Source organism: Carassius gibelio, chromosome A17, assembly GCF_023724105.1.
Source record: "Carassius gibelio isolate Cgi1373 ecotype wild population from Czech Republic chromosome A17, carGib1.2-hapl.c, whole genome shotgun sequence".
In the NCBI taxonomy this organism is placed as follows: Eukaryota; Metazoa; Chordata; class Actinopteri; order Cypriniformes; family Cyprinidae; genus Carassius; species Carassius gibelio.
In genome coordinates, this window is record NC_068387.1 from 19137866 (window position 1) to 19155290 (window position 17425).

General features: G+C 39.2%; 1 protein-coding gene across 3 annotated transcripts in view; it reads right to left on the reverse strand.

Moving 5' to 3' along the window:
* LOC127933315 (regulator of G-protein signaling 7) overlaps positions 1–17425 on the reverse strand; it is a 49020-nt gene that overhangs the window by 13270 nt on the left and 18325 nt on the right. For all 3 annotated transcript variants that reach the window (XM_052530211.1, XM_052530209.1, XM_052530210.1), the window contains exons 3-6: positions 8445–8541; positions 7123–7173; positions 4841–4947; positions 4384–4435 (exon numbers count right to left, since the gene is read on the reverse strand). In XM_052530211.1, the coding sequence (XP_052386171.1) occupies positions 4384–4435; positions 4841–4947; positions 7123–7173; positions 8445–8541 (307 nt within the window). The remainder of the gene's footprint in view (positions 1–4383; positions 4436–4840; positions 4948–7122; positions 7174–8444; positions 8542–17425) is intronic.

The window sequence follows — 17425 nt, forward strand, 5'->3', positions numbered from 1 at the left end:
GACCACTTACCGTATCACTACCATCCAAGGATCACCATTGGGCAGTGGCAAAATAACTAGAAGGACACACGAGCTACAACTCGTTCTGCCCCACGGACACCGGGAACAACTGGCCCTCCTCGTACTTCCTCGCGCTACCGTTGACGTCGTCCTGGGTAGGCCGTGGCTGGCCCAACATAACCCACAAATCAACTGGAGCACAGGGGAAATCCAGGCATGGGACCCGGGATGCCAGAGTCACATTCACCGTTCACCAGTCCAGAGTTCACAGTCTGCGCCACCGCACCTTCAATTGCACTCCACCACCATAGGAAGACCTGCCCTTTACTCCTCCTACTCCGATGTGTTCAGCAAGGAACAAGCCACCCGATTACCGCCACATCGGCCCTGGGACTGTTGTATCGACCTGCTGCCAGGTGCCAAGCTACCACATGGGAAAATATATCCACTCTCCCGTCCTGAGCAGGTGGCGATGGAGGAATACATCCAGGAGGCTCTCGATCAGGGGTTCATCAGACCATCCACATCTCCAGCTGCATCCAGTTTCTTCTTCGTCCCCAAAAAGGATGGCGGACTTCGACCATGCATCGACTATCGGGTGCTAAATGACGCCACCGTCAAGTTCGCCTACCCGTTACCACTCGTTCCGGCGGCTCTGGAGGAACTGCGCGAAGCCAAGGTGTTCACCAAACTCGACCTCCGCAGTGCCTACAATCTGATCCGTATCCGAGAGGGAGACGAGTGGAAGACTGCCTTCATCACCCCTGCCGGGCACTACGAATATCAGGTTATGCCCTATGGGCTTGCTAACAGTCCATCCATCTTCCAGAGTTTCATGAACGAAATATTCCGTGATTATCTCCACCAATTCGTCATTGTCTACATAGACGATATCCTGATCTACTCCCGGAACATAGAAGAACACCAAACCCATGTCCGCCACGTCTTACAACGACTCCGAGACCACCACCTCTACCTAAAAGCTGAGAAGTGTGAGTTTCACTGCACTACCGTCTCCTTCCTCGGATACGTGATCTCTGCGGAGGGAGTTCAGATGGAGTCAGCCAAGGTAGATGCTGTGGCCAACTGGGCGGAGCCCACAACGGTGAAAGAACTCCAGCGTTTCCTTGGCTTTGCCAATTTCTACCGGCGCTTTATCAAGAACTACAGCCTGCACTCGGCTCCTCTAACATCCCTCCTCAAAGGAGGTCAGCGTCAGCTGCGCTGGACACCCCAAGCTCGAGAGGCCTTCAGCCATCTTAAACACCTCTTCACCTCAGCACCCATTCTTCGACATCCTGACCCGTCCAAGCCTTTCGTCTTAGAGGTTGATGCGGCCAATCACGGCATTGGAGCCGTGTTATCCCAAAGGTCTGGTGAACCTTGCTCACTCCATCCGTGTGCGTACTTCTCTAAGAAACTCTCTCCTGCCGAATGCAATTATGGAATCGGAGACCGTGAGTTGTTGGCCATTAAACTCGCCCTTGAGGAGTGGCGGCACTGGCTAGAGGGAGCTCAGTTTCCATTCACTGTTGTCACCGACCACAAAAATCTCCAATATCTGCAGAACGCCAAAAGACTCAATGCTCGTCAGGCTCGTTGGTCACTCTTCTTTGCTCGCTTTAATTTTCAGATCACGTATCAGCCCGGTCACAAGAACACTAAAGCAGATGCCCTGTCCCGTATGTACTCACCAGAACCAGACACCAACAAGCCTGATTCAATTCTACCACCCTCCGTTTTCCTCGCGCCCATCCTCTGGCAGATCGACGAGGAAATTCGAGCCGCCACCCTCGAGGAGCCTGCACCTCCGGAGGTTCCCACGGGTCTTATGTACGTGCCCACAAATCAGCGACTCCCTCTACTGGAAAGTGCGCACACGTCACCTGGCTCAGGACACCCTGGCAGCAGGCGAACCCTCTCGCTCATCCAGCAGAAGTACTGGTGGCCAAACATGGTTCGTGACGTTACCCGGTACATCCTCGGATGCTCGGTCTGCGCCGTTACCACCACACCTCGTCAACTTCCCGTGGGTAAATTACAACCACTGCCCATTCCTCGCCGACCCTGGACCCATCTAGGGGTGGATTTCGCCACTGACCTTCCCCCCTCACGGGGGTACACTACCATTCTAGTTGTTGTAGATCGTTTTTCTAAATTCTGCAAACTAATCCCTTTAAAAGGTCTTCCCACAGCGTTCGAGACCGCCGAAGCCCTCTTCACCAACGTGTTCCGGAATTATGGCACTCCAGAGGACATTGTATCGGACAGAGGTCCTCAGTTTATCTCCAGGGTCTGGCGAGCGTTCTTCCAACTCCTCGGAACATCCGTCAGTCTATCTTCTGGATATCATCCTCAGACCAACGGCCAGACCGAGCGGAAGATTCAAGAAATCTCACGGTACCTCCGTACTTACTGCTCCCAACACCAGGATACCTGGAGCCAGTATCTGCCGTGGGCTGAGTATGCCCAAAACTCCCTTCGCCAAACCACTACAGGCTTAACCCCTTTTCAATGTGTTTTAGGCTATCAACCACCGCTGTTTCCCTGGTCAGGAGAAGTCTCTGAGGTGCCCGCGGTAGATCACTGGTTCCAGGAGAGCGAGAGGGTGTGGGACTCAGCTCACATCCATCTCCAACGGGCAGTTCGGAGGCATACAGAGACCGCTAACCAACGCAGATCGCCTAATCCCGTCTATCTGCCTGGAGACAAGGTTTGGCTCTCCACTCGGGATATCCGCCTCCGACTGCCCTGCAAAAAGCTGAGTCCCCGCTACATAGGACCGTTCACCATCCATTCCCAGATAAATCCCGTCACCTACCGCCTGGACCTACCACCACGCTACCGGATTTCACCCACGTTTCACGTCTCACTGCTAAAACGTCACACTGATCCAGTTTCTCCTTCCTCCACAGAACCAGAACCGCCTCCCCCTCCAAACCAACCCGAGATCCTCGGAGACAACATCTACCAGGTCCAAGAGATCCTCGACTCCCGGCGGCGGAACGGCCACCTGGAGTACCTCATAGATTGGGAGGGGTTCGGTCCCGAAGAGAGGTCATGGGTACCACGCAATGACATACTGGATCCGGCTCTCCTCGAAGAGTTCCACCGACAACACCCGGACCGCCCGGCTCCCAGAGGTCGTGGTCGTCCCCGTCGCCGCTCTAGGGTGCCTGGAGTCACCCGTGGGGGGGGGGGGGGGGTAGTGTCACACCCTCAGCTCATTCCCTCAGCCCCAGTCACCATTGCCAGTCACCATCCACTCAATCTCCCATGCACCGCCCACGTGAACCGTCACCTGAATACTAATTACCTGCACCTGCACCAGCAATCACCACACCCTTTAAATACTCACCTCACTCACTCACTCACCGGCTGGAATCAAGATTGCATGGACACTCTTAGTGGATCTTCTGCCTGCTCCTTGTGGACCGTATTGTGACTCTGTGGAGATTCAGACACAGCGATTAAGGGAAGTGACTCTTTGTTGTCTGGCCTAGCTTTGTGCTTGAACTCACCAATTGATCAGTGCTTGAAGATTCACCGTCTGTGACCACACTTACCTGCTCTGTTAAGTCCTATGTTAATAAAGCTTCACGAAAATAATTACCCGTCTTCTCCTCTCCTTGTGTGGATGTGACAGTAGCAATAAAAAATATACGAAAAACCTTGATTATTCTGGTTAGTCACATTGTACTGCTATTATTTTGAACAATACTGTATATATATATATATATATATATATATATATATATATATATATATATATATATATTTTTTTTTTTTTTATATATATATAAATGTTGACTTATGACCTTTGTTTAATTCAAAGAAATCATCATCAGCAGCAGCAAATAGCATTTACAATTATTTCTGCTCACAGTAATGGCTGCTGAGTATTTAACTCGGCCATCAAAGGAATACATTACATTTTTAAATACATTAAAGTAGAAAAAAGTTAATTTAAATGTTATAATATTTCACAATATTGCTGTTTTAGTGTATTTTCTGATCGAATACATGCAGCTTTGGTGAGAATAAAGAGATTTCTATAAAAAAAAAAAAAAAACATTTTACATACAAATGAAAATGAATGAGACTGAAATACAGTACGAATAGTTAGAGTACAGCTCCCCTAGAAACCTGGATATAATATTGAAGATGAAGGAATCAGTGTTTATGTAGTGACAACAAACACATGATCCAGCTGGAAGGATTTGATTAGGTTGTGTTTATATAGGCTAGTCTTATTAAAGCACACACACTCCTAACACTCCATGATCTAGCTGATCTCCAGCCATCTGGAGGATTTCATTAAATACATGTTCATATAGACTGGACTCAAAAAGATACAGATAACAATTCCCGCTCAAAACTCACCGTAGTCTGTGTTCTCAGGCTCCCAGCAGTTCGAGGGCCAGAAATACGGTGTCTGACAGATGAAAAATTTTACAACATCAACTACATTACTCATAATAAGCAGCTCAGTTTTTCCAAGCACATATACTTTTAAAGCTCAGTTTGTATATAAAAAGAAACAAGACACCTGCAGTTGTTTTTAATGAAAATCTAGTCACATTGAATGCATTGAATGCAGTGATTTATTATTTATTTACATTAGAAAGTACTGATTAATTCTAATGAACAACATGAACTTAATGTGCAATTATTTGATGGAGCGTTCAGTATCAGAGCTACCAAATGTATTACTTGTTATTAGGGCTACTATATCATTAACTCTAATAACATGCAATATATTTAGCACAGATTACATATTTTAAAGTGTTTCCAAATGTTCCTTCTCAATATTGTTTCTCAAATCAGCAAAACAACTGACCTGAAATCTGTAGAATGTGCCGTCGTCTTTAAGAGTGAGCACATGGTCAGAGATGGGGAAGAAGTAGCCGTGAGCCGCCATCAGTGTGCCCAGATGAAGAGCCTCCACTAGAGAAACAATTAATACTGTTATCAGGAGTCCGAATATGAAATGACAACCCATAGATATATTTTTGTACTAAACAAAATACTTTTATCAGTGTTTCTGCAGGTGTTTGAACCTGGCCCTTTTAGAACCAGATCAAGAATATATAAGTAGTAAATGGAAGGGAGCACACAATGAGTTGTAATAAGTTTGAAAATACAACTTCCATACAAATCTCCATGGCTTTTAAATCATTATATATAGTTAAAAAAGCTTAAGGCTTGAATACATCTGGTCCCAACCACTAGAATATGGAAATGAAAGCTTCAAAGAAGGTGAACAGGAAAACTCTAATGCCATTGCATCCCTTCAGAATTATTAGAGACACTGTTTTAAGGATGATATTCTTTCCAACAAATAAATAAATAAAAATTAATAAATAAACAATCAAATCTATAGGAAGTTCCTTTTTCCCATTCTAATAGAAATTCAGATGAGACTATGACTGGACCTCTACAAGAGGAATCATCGGAAAACTTTCTACTGCAACAAACTGAACCTGCACCACACACTCCTCAGCAGAAGGCATACCAGAGGGAGATAAGCATCTATAAATTACTCTGTTTTTAACAATATTTTACAATATAGTGTTTACTGTGAGTGTTCATGTTACAGCATGTCAGGCATGTTCATGAGGTAAATCCGACTACTCAGCAATGTATCAAAGAACTGAACAGAGAGAAAGACAAATAACTTTTTTAAAGTTCTTAATGTATATCTCTCCATTGTTCCTGGCAGTCTGCTAAGGCTACGTATACACTAGTGCATTTTTTATGTTTTAAAACGCATAGTTTTTGCTATGGTTATGCCTGTTGTTTACTCTAACTCTAGCGTTTTCGACTCTCAAAAATTGAAACTTTCGAAAACGCTGCAGACCCCATTTTAGTTTGAAAACTCCGGTGTTGCGTTTCAGTGTAAACAGACCAAAACTGAGACTTTTGAAAATGATAGCGTGGCTGCCGATATTCGCTCTGCGTATCCTTAACAACCATGTAAATAATTACAACATGGTCATTGTTGTACCTGCATGAATTATCATGTGACATGCGTTTTCAGTTTGTATAGTGTGGGAGGATATAGTTTCTGAAATGCATTGAAAGCACAAATGCAGATGTGGATTTAAAAAAAAAAAAAAAAAAAATGCACTAGTGTAAACAGGGCCTGACTATACTGAAAGGTTCACTGCACTTATCTGGTTGCTCTTTTTCTGTCTCAGAAGAGTCCCCAACACACACTTACTCACACACACACACACACACACACACGTCAAATCTGTCAAAAGGAATCTAAAGTAAGGGATATACACCATACTCAGAAACAAACTGAATTTCCTCACTGTGTAAAGAAAAAAGTCTCCATAAACCTACTCCACCTCCACATTACTGCTAGACAGAGTCCAAACTGAAGACTTAAAAACAAGCAATTGCTTGTTTGAGCAAATAAAACAGTTACATAATGTTATAATAAAAAAAAAATAATAATAATAACTAAAATAAATATATTTACAATTCATTAAAATACATAAATTTAGTTCATTGCAACGTGCTGATTTACACTAAAATGTCAAAAAAAAAAATCAAGAGTTCTAAAAGATTATTGAGTAAATTATATATATATATATATATATCTTTTTTTACTTCAAAATTTCTCTAATTCAGATTGTTACTTGAAATTTCTTTATAATTATTTGTGAAATTTACTAGCAATTTCTGAGTGAAAATTGTTTCTATAACATTCCCCCCAATGTAGTAGTTCCTTGCTTGGCAAGCTAGAGTTTAAAAAGCAGTTTAACCATTGTTGTTGCTGAAGAAGCAGATGTGAGAAAGCGATCCAGTAGTTAGAACAAACCTTTGGGAAACATAATCTTGTTTTTCAATGACAATCTGCTGTGTGTTACTTTAAAAATGTTCTCGTCCTCTCCTTTTCTTCAATTAAAGGAGTAACAGCAGATGCTGACATTAGCTTATAATTAACATATAATTATAACTTATAATTACGAATATGTAAATCCTAAAGTTATGACTTTGACTTTAATAAAAAAGACTGCATATGAATGAATCAAATTAAAAGTAGATTTTTAAGTGCACATTACATTTGTAGCACTATCAGTGATGTCATTAAAGAAAAGGCTGCATCACCTTGATCCTCGATACATAGATTCTTCAGCAGCCACTGGACAATGTCTGAGCCTGTAAAAGAAGAAAAGAAGGCTACTGTTAAGGAGATTCTCATTTTCTCATTTTCTCATTTTAAGTATATATATATATATATATATATATATATATATATAATAACAATACAATTCTTAATAGTATTTCCAATAATTGCAAACAAAATGCTGAGATCTCATGACAGCTTTTGGGTGAACTATCCCTTTAAGTGTTAGTGGCCATTTTACAGTAAATAATAAATAAAAGGTGTTTCATTTAATTTCACATTTTTTTTTGTGTTCATTGTTCCGCCTTCATCCTGGTCACTGCTAAATTATTAGACCGTGAACTGTTTCTAAGAAATATATTTCCGAGATAACCCTTACTGACCAATCAAATCCAATAATTCCAAAATATGCACAGAGCCCCTATAGCCTCAGCCAATCAGCAGTGAGAGGCGTGTCCCCTGAGACAGTAGAAGCCAAGAGTGTGAGACAATTTTTAAAGCATAGAGAGGTAGAGACTGGGGTATTAGAGCTTGAAGCTGGCCTTTTAATGAATCCTCTGAGGGATCGCAGTCAGAGGAATGAAAAAATACTCTTCTGAGAATTTCTATCTTGCTTTTCATTCCTAATCCTGCCTCTCTAAAATAGATTATGGTATATACAGTATAACATCTGCACTCATCTGATTTGTTAATAGTGCAATAATCATTGTTAAATAAAAATGAAAAAAAAAAAAATGTATTATTCTTTTTAAATTAATAATGGATCCAGTTATTTTCTTTCTTTCTGTCGTTTTCTTCTCAAGGATGTTAAATGAATATTCTTGGTTATGGTCCACAGAATACCACAAACAACAATTTCAACTCATCCCTATTTTGTGAAAATTAACTGTAAAATTATGGTTTCTGGCAAATGACAGCATGCCACTGATGTGGTCCATAAACATTAACTTGAAATTAACCCGGAATATTCGATTAGCTGCATTTATAATAGATGTTTCCGGCTGTTAGAAAGAAATCTAAATACTTATAATAAGTCAAATTTTCCAACCAACCATTTCAAACCCTGTGATTTATATCCAGAATTGTGCTTCTCCGCCAGAGCAATGCAGACCAGAGACCTTTGATAAAGATCAGACTATCAGCCGAGATCAGTACACGAAGGGCTCTGGTACTGGCGCTGCACTACAGAGTTCTGGCTGAGTTTTCATTGTTCTGGTCTTTAGGCTTGCTGTGGGGCACTGCCTCTTGCTGAATCCTGCTTTCTGGAACCACAGTGTACATAAAAAAGTTGTTGGGGAATTACCAGAGAAGACACTGGGAATCTTGGAGAGGAAACTCTTCACTGTACGGATAGGTATGCCGTTTTTTTCATCCTGCATCCTGGCAATCACATCCTCCATCTGAACAACAGAGAGAAAGACACACAAGACTAAATTAAAACATATGTGCTCGTAATTCTCCTGCAACACGGGGAAAAAAATAATAAGAATAAACATGAGCTTCAATATTCCATGAGGTGAAAATATGATTTTTTAACTTAAAATATATTTTTTATACAAATATTGTCATTGCGAATTTTAATTACATCTAATAAAGCAAACACTTTCTTTCTGTTCAAATTCTTATATAATATAATATAATAATAATGTTAGGTAAAAACCTAACTAAGTTAGGTTAGCCTGAATGCAGTGCAAGTCGATTTTGATAAAAGCGTCTGCTAAATGCATAAATATAATATAATATTGGATATATTAATAATAATAATATAATAATATAATAAACACTCCATTGAAATTAAATTTGGGGAGCCAATCAAGGCTCAAACATAATGAGTGAATTAAAAAATGTACAACAAACTAATAAACATAATATAATAATATATCTATTTTCTTTGCTAGATCGACAGTTGGGACTCAAACATCCAGTCAGGACTCATGAATAATACGGCCAATCAAAGTGAAGCATGAGGCCACAGAGACCTGAGATGAGAGCCCACAGGACGCTTGTCAGAAGGATCAACTCAGCCTTCAGTAAAAGAAGTCATTGGATATAACAACCCTATTTATTAGACGAAGAGAATCCAAGGGCAGAGTGGGAGCGATCACGTCACCCGCTCATTGATCCACTGACATTTGGACTGTTCTCAGAGACGCTCTGAGTGTAAACAAGGCGAGCAGCGTCGCCAGGGAACTCACACTCTGGACATGTGACCGAGTACTTCACAGATGCCATGGACATCATTCCAGTGTGAGATCACGTCGAAATCAGGTCAACAATATGCGCCCTAGAGATACCTGACATATGGAAGTGTGTGTGTGTGTGTGTGTGTGTACATATATGCACGACGTGTTGTGAAAGCATATGAGCTTGTACCTGTGAGTGTTTAGATGGGCAGATGGGTTGAGTGAGAGAAAGAGAGAGAGTTGTTGCAGTTTCCCCAAGAGGGGGCCCAGTAAACATGTAAAATTACATCAGTGGGTGCTGCACTGAAGCGGAGCGTTTCTTTGGGCTGTAATGCCTTTGGAGAGAATTCTAACAGAAAATGTCGTTAAATTCCCTTGAAACCATTATCATGACTCCAGAAATAGCTTTCTTTTTTAAAATCTAGAGATGAAATGCTTTTGATGGCAGTTACTAACCGTCTACAGTGCACACGCACTCACTGAGGGAGAGAGAATCGCACGTATACTTTGTCGACAATGCAGACCGGGCTGGTGGGCAAACACTGAAGTGCTAATTTAAGGTAATGAGGGATCTGAGCATTCCACTCACACACAGGACCATAATAGAAACATTTTAGAGAGAAAGATGGAGAGAGAGGGAGAGAGAGAGAGAGATAAAGATAAGCATATCTCAGCTGTATGGTGCAATGATTTGTGATGATATCAAGTCCCAAAAGCCTCACTGGCATCAGCTGTACTACCGTAGCCGATCTGTGGCCTGAAGTTCGTTTAAACTGATGCAGAGATTCATGGGTAAATGTAAACTGTTGGCTTTAACTCCTTTTTTAAACTAAATTAATTTCATTGTTACCAGTAAATTTTAAACCAGCAAAATTAACCGTTTATTGAAGCTGTTTTGGGAATTAACTATTTGGTTTTAATTAAACACAATATTAGGATTCATTAATTTAATTAGACATACAAATATCTGCTGACAAAATCTAAATTAATAATACAAAAAATATAAACTACTGTTCAAAAAAAATATATAGATTTTTTTTTTCAAGAATACATTAAATTGATCAAATGTGACAGCGAAGACAATTTATATTTAAAATAAATTGTGATATTTTAAACTTTCTATTAATCAAAGGATCCTGAAAAAACACTGATAATAATAAGAAATGTTGCTTAGTCATTGGCATATTAGAATGATTTCTGAAGGATCATGTGACACTGAAGACTGGAGTAATGGCTAAAAAAAAAATCAACCTTGGAATCACAGGAGTAAATTACATTTAAAAATATATTCAAATAGAAAACAAATATTTAAAATTGTTAAATAATTAAAATTTTTAAAACTTTTTTATTTTTTTTGTTTGCAGTGGATTGGAGCAGTGCCTGCAACATACAATACCACTTCACACACTGGGAAATTATGGCCAACTCAATTATTCATTTACTAAATTACTTCAGCTTTGTCACTGACTTGTGGCAGACTGTGTCCTGTCCTCACTACTGACACATCTTAAAATATATTATATTCCTTGCAGTCCTTGCATACCAAAATAATTGCCTCCACATGCCCTGTATAAAGACATTTCAACATTTATTTTGGGTCTCAACTGCACAGCAATAGCTTGTTCTGGCTTCAAACTTTTCAGTGAAGATTTTCTGTCATTCTTCCAGTGCAAAACAAGAGAAAACAAAATATTTAATTTAGTTCCCAGTTTAAACAACTTTTTTATAAACCTAAAACTGATATTAGAATCCGTTTCAGGTATTGTAGTATTAAGCAACACAACAGATTTCAACATTGACAATAATCAATGTTGAAAGCAACAGAAAATAGTTATTTTAAATTGTAACATATTACTGTATTTAGATCAAGAAAATTCAGCCTTGGTGAGAATAAGAACCTTAAAAAAAAATATATATATATATATATTAAAAATAGCATCACTCCCAAATGGTTGTGTATACAACTGTAATACTATGATACTTTTTTGTTAATGTGTGCTAATACACTAATAATGTAACTGTGGCAACTTGGGACAAAGAAAAGAAAATACGGATACAAAGTATCAAAGTAGATATATCAACTGGGAATCACATCAAAGCTTATTCATGAAGCACAAGTGTGCACTTACAAAAAAACAAAAGGCTTGATCCAAAATCGTCCATACCAGCTAATTAACAGAGACAGGCACAAAGAAAAACACTCACACGCATAATCAGACTTCCTCTATGTTTAACCCTGCGACCCTGAGCTCTGATATCCCATGTGACACCACTTCTCTCTCTCAGTAGCAGACAGCTGGAGTTCAGAGCGCTGGTGACAGCACAAGTGTCTTTTGATGATTATTTTGCATCAGAGAAGTGAGGAAGTCTTAGTGGTCGGACACTGACAAGGTTATAGCAGGAATGACATGAATTTTAGATCTCTTCTGCTCATTCCCCCTCATCCCTCACTCCCTGTCTCTCATTTTACAGCCACCCCCACTTTCTGTTTCCTAGGCAACCAGGGTGATGATGACATCATATACATATGTCAGCCTAGGAAGAGACAGAAAGAGAAAGATTTAGATGTCTTCAAGTGTATGCGTAAGATAAATTAGATAAAGGAAAGCAATCAGGAACAATAAACAAGATGTTTTTCTACAGTACACTGCAGATGCTGTCACTCACTTTAAGATGGTAAAAAGTAAGACTGTCGTGTACGTAAACTACCGTTCAAAGTTTGGAGTCAGAATGTTTTTAAAGTTTGGAGTCAGAATGTTATAGAGTGATATAGAGGCTAAAATTCTGTAGCTCAACTTTAATACAACAGCTTAATAGTAGGTTACATTTAAGATTATAAACAAATTCAGATACTGCCTGATACTTGATTATACTGTCAGTTGTTTGATTGATCAATTAATCTTACATTGTGTTTTTGTGTTATATCTTGTGCACAATCCCCATCTAAGCAGTTCAAGCTTAAGTACCACTTCAAATCCCACAAAGCCCCAGGCGCTACTACAAGCAGTGCACTTCACCGAACCCAGTGGCACAGAATGAGTCAGGAGTCGTAGCAACAGAACATGGTGCAATAGAATGCAGGGGTCTTTCAAAGTCAACCTACTTTAAAACGTCTGAAGCTGAAGCTAAAAAAAACCTAGTGAAAATCACTTAACACCTGCCTCGAACAGACTGACAAACTTCCATTGAGAGGCTTACATGTTCAATCAACTGGATATAAACAAAATATGTATTTCTATGTTTCTAAATCAGTTGAACGATTTCTTTGTTTGCCACAGTAGTATAACGTAAAGAATGTCTTATGTCCTTTTAAAATAAGTTTGCTCTTTACAAAAAAAAAACTAAAACATACACAAACACACAACCTTAAACTCTATATTTGGCCTTCCATCTTTCGTCTTCCATCTGCATGAGAGCAGAGACCAAAGGTATGAGCGCCCTTTCACAGAAAAAGCACATGAATATTCAATACAGCATTACACATAATTGAATATTCAACATCAGAGAGAGCACTGCTCAGTTATTCACTGAGAACATGATGTGGTTCTTAGCATAAGAGAGCACACTATCTGCTAAGGGTGATGACACACACACACACACACACACACACACCTAAAGTTTCCAGCCGATTTAATGGCTTTGAAGTCTTGCTCCAGTCATGCTCACAAACATACACAAAACACTGATTCACTTGCTTACACACCAACACATGCCATACGCTCACACACAAAAAGGCCACACATTCTGTCATGAGAACACAAATGTGCACAAAACAAACAAACACTCACACACTCGCTATCAAATGGGTAGGAGGGCATTAATTCAGTGTTAAACTCGCCTGCAAGCTAAATTCAGACTGCTTATATGACCCTGAACCTTCCAATGTATCAATCCGTCCTTTCTCACATACACATGCACAAACCCATGTACACAAACAAGCAAACACATCCATGATCATGCTATAGACCTCTACTTTCTGCACACAAATGGGTGTTTTTGAAAAACTATTTTGTAAAAGACCATCCCAAAAGCTTCAGTGCATTCTCCATTATGCAAAATATAAATCATATTTAGTAAGCTAATGCTTCACCCACACACACAGCTTGAGGATGGCATTTAAAGGGTGCCACTGTATAACTCTCTCTCTCTCTCTCTCTCTCTCCCCCCCACACACACACACACAAGCTTCTGTCAGGGAGTTTTTCCTAACAATGTCCTTTTCTTTTGACTCTAAAACTGTTTCACTTCCAAAAAAGTACCATGATATTAACTTTGGACATTCTAAAAACTACCATGTTCTAGTATGGTATTTTGGACATTTATAACCTTGCAGTACATTCCATGGTAAATACGTTTCAGTACCATGATATATATCGAAGTACCATGGTATTGCATGGTATTGCTCAGTACTACTGTATCATGGTGCCACCAAAGAACTGTAAGGCTACATGTTATGTAATGTTTGTTGTTGTTGTTGTTGTTGTTTTTCTAAATGGCCCGAGGCAATACAATGAATTGCTTTGAAGTACCACATGTATACCATGGTTTACATACAAAATTCATGGTCCAACTGGAACATATCGCCCATGTTTTTCTCCTCAACAACATCCTTGCCTTAAAGCTATGAAGGTGAAGTGTCGCTTATTAACTTTTGACATTTTTTGTTTGTTTTTATAAAGCACATTTAAAACAACCCAAAGGTTGACCAATGTGCTGTACAGAAACATTAGAAACAATACATTTAATAGAAATCAGCAAAGTAAAATACACACTGTCAAATTGAATATTGAAGTAATCATTCAATAACAATTAACATATACTATTAGTTTTACTATCTTGTAACATCACCCTTAGTAGTTTATCCTAACAACGTCATCATCCTTTTGTTCTCATATTTATGAATAATGTTAAAAAATCATTTGCAATACTATTGCACTTATTTAAGGTAGCACCATGTGAATACCATGAGATACTGTACGTATATCAAAGTACGATCTGATTATGTGGTACCACTAAAGCCTCTCTCTCAAACATAGGAACACACAAACATACAATAAATGGTGAACAAAATACAGAATTACAAGCAAACAAAGGTACAATTCTCAACGATTAGCCAATTATCTCACTTCATCTGTAGTTTTCACACACACCTCTTCATTTTGGCTGTACTGGTTATATATCACAATACTGAAAGTGTTCAGTGCTCCAGTAAAACACTGCCCTCAGCCTCAATCTTATAATTAGTTACATTTAAAATTTGTAACAGGATTTATGTAATATGTTTGGCTGAAATAATAATCATCTCTGGAGGTGGAGCCGTGTGCTAAGGAATTAAGGCCAAGTGCAGACAGACTTAAAGGGCAGCCCTGTTCATCCCTTCCTCGGTCTCTATTCTGCGTGTGCTTGTACATGTGCTTGTGAATTTGCGTTTTTCTGTGATTGCATATGTGTGTTTCTATGAGAGCATGCGTGGGAAGGATTTAAGTGGGTGTTCTGACTCAGCTCTGAAAGAATACGATTCGGCAGAAAATGAATCCGACCACCCACCTGCCGGTTTGTACCCAATATTTTTACACATACACACAAATACAAACACACACAAACTCAGTATGTCAAAAATGTTTAAGGCAAATTTTTTAAGCACTTAAAAAAATTATAATTTAACATGAGTAAAGATGTGTTATAATTGTACACACTATGTAGTAAGCAGAGTGCTATCTCAGGTTTAGCCAGTTTTGAAGCCAAATAATTTCCCACTGGCATCAGTTAAGTTTAAAATTAGAACAATTTGAACTCTCGGTTAAAACATGTCCCTCTATGACAAACATGGAAAACATAAGGAGAAAAAAGCAGATGAATAATGTCAGCTGTTTGTAACCAACAGCTACTGCACAGTTGACATGTCTTCTTAAATAAAACAACATTCAGGACATGGAAAGATGGGGGGAAAGAGACGGCATGTAGAAACAGATAGAGAGAGATGTGCTAACACAAGAAAATAACAAGAATAGAGGTGCGAAGAATAAACGTGATAGAAGCAGACACATTTTGGGGTCTTTTATGAAAATCAGGAGTGACTTTAGACTATTTTTAGCCCAAAACCTTTGGCCCTCCTTATCCACACGTGTGTCCTGAATAACAACAAGGCATTCAGAGACTTTGTCCTCACCAGCCGGATGCCACTGTGATAACCTTCAAGCTTACACCAACTGAGAATAATTATTATGAGGAAAATTATGTTTAATAATGTACTGGAACATAGAGCCATTTCCATGTTAAACATGTTAGTATTAAAGGGATCATATGACGTTGCTGAAAAGAGAACATTATTTTGTGTATTTGGTGTAATGCAATGAGTTAATGTGGTTTAAGGTTAAAAAAATATATATATATATTTTACACATACTGTACATTATTGTTGCTCGCCTATGCCCTGCCTTTCTGAAATGCAATGATTTTTACAAAGCTCATCGTTCTGAAAAGCAAGGTGTACGCTGATTGGCCAGCTATCCAGTGCGTTGTGATTGGCCAAATACCTCAAGCGTGTGACGGAAATTTTACACCCCTTAACAAACTGTCATGCCATATGTCCCGGCTCGGTGCGACAAACCAATAAAACCCATTACAAACGAGGCATTTGTTGCATACAGTGGGGACATAATTATGGATTTTAATGACTTATACTGTCTTTTTATCTGTTGCGTATCACGCCACGTAAACATAAAACCATGTCTGCATTTGCGATCGGAGAAATGACAAACAACAAGCTCTACTATAAATGCTCAAAACTCACAGGAAACAGTCCTCACACATCTGAATATTTGGGTTCAACTGTTCTAGAACAGCGTTGTAAATACAACTTAAACACTGATTTCTATTTGAGTCCTCTTTTGGAAGGCCAAACAAAGTAGCTTCGCTTTCACAATGTCTCTTTGGAATTGAGACTTTAGTCTTTGCAACTTTACAGATCTTTTTTATGCACCAAAAGCTTGTAACACTCCAAAGAGAAAGAAAAAAATAATAGCATTATATGACCCCTTAAATAAATGATTGCTATAGACCAAAGACCTTGTCCACTCACTGTAACAGCAAAAGAACATCTTATTACTTTTATCCAGTGCTTCTTGAAAAGAAGGGAGACCGGATGAAATGAATACAAATGACCTGCTCTCTATTAGGCTGTTCTGGGTGTGTTTAATAAGCCACAACACTGTGTCATTTAACACTATGACCATCCTCTGGCCTTGAGACAAATTCTGTGCACTAGACACATTTAGCAAAGCCACACAGTGTGTAGCAGCCGCATAAAAGTATACAAATTAACAAGCCATAAAGAAATGAAATATAACTGTGATTTTCATGGTACTCCTGCAGTAATTATCATGAGCCAAATGTAATGAGTCAGTCACTTGTGGGAGGGCTTGTCGAACTATAGGAAACCCAAGGGGGTCACAAAGGAATAAGCAGAAAAGTTTGAAATAAAATAGATACAAAACAAAATGGATACAAAAGAGAATCAGAGACAGAGAGAGAGAGAGAGAGAGAGAGAGAGAGAGAGAGAGAGAGAGAGAGAACAGAGAATCTTGCACTTATTTTAATCAACACGTAACATGATTTCAAGTCATCAATAAATTGTAAAGAACTTTTACATGAGATTCATTTGTTGTGTATCCAAAAAAGAATTACATGCCGAGATATAGCTATAGGCTTCTGTATTATTACAAAATGTATCAGCATGTTTTTGGACACACAGCAAATACATTTCAAGTATTAAGTTTACTCTACTTGGAAGAATTTACAAACAAAATAAAATAGAACCAGGGACAGTAGAAAAGTTAACAATAAAATAAAATTTTATTGAATAAAAGAATCCCTCACAAGGGGACCATCATATTTGAGACACTGCCTTCAAAAATAGGATTTTCATGAAAACATTATCTTATAATGTCCTGGCAAAATTGCCGTCACTGACGGCCTTATCTATCATGTTCTCCTAATAATCCCCATCCACTTGATTCCTATCCCTCTCTCTCCTCTCCAACTCCTCTAACTAGTGTGTGGTGAGCGCACTCGCACCATTGTCCTGTGGCTGCCTTCACAT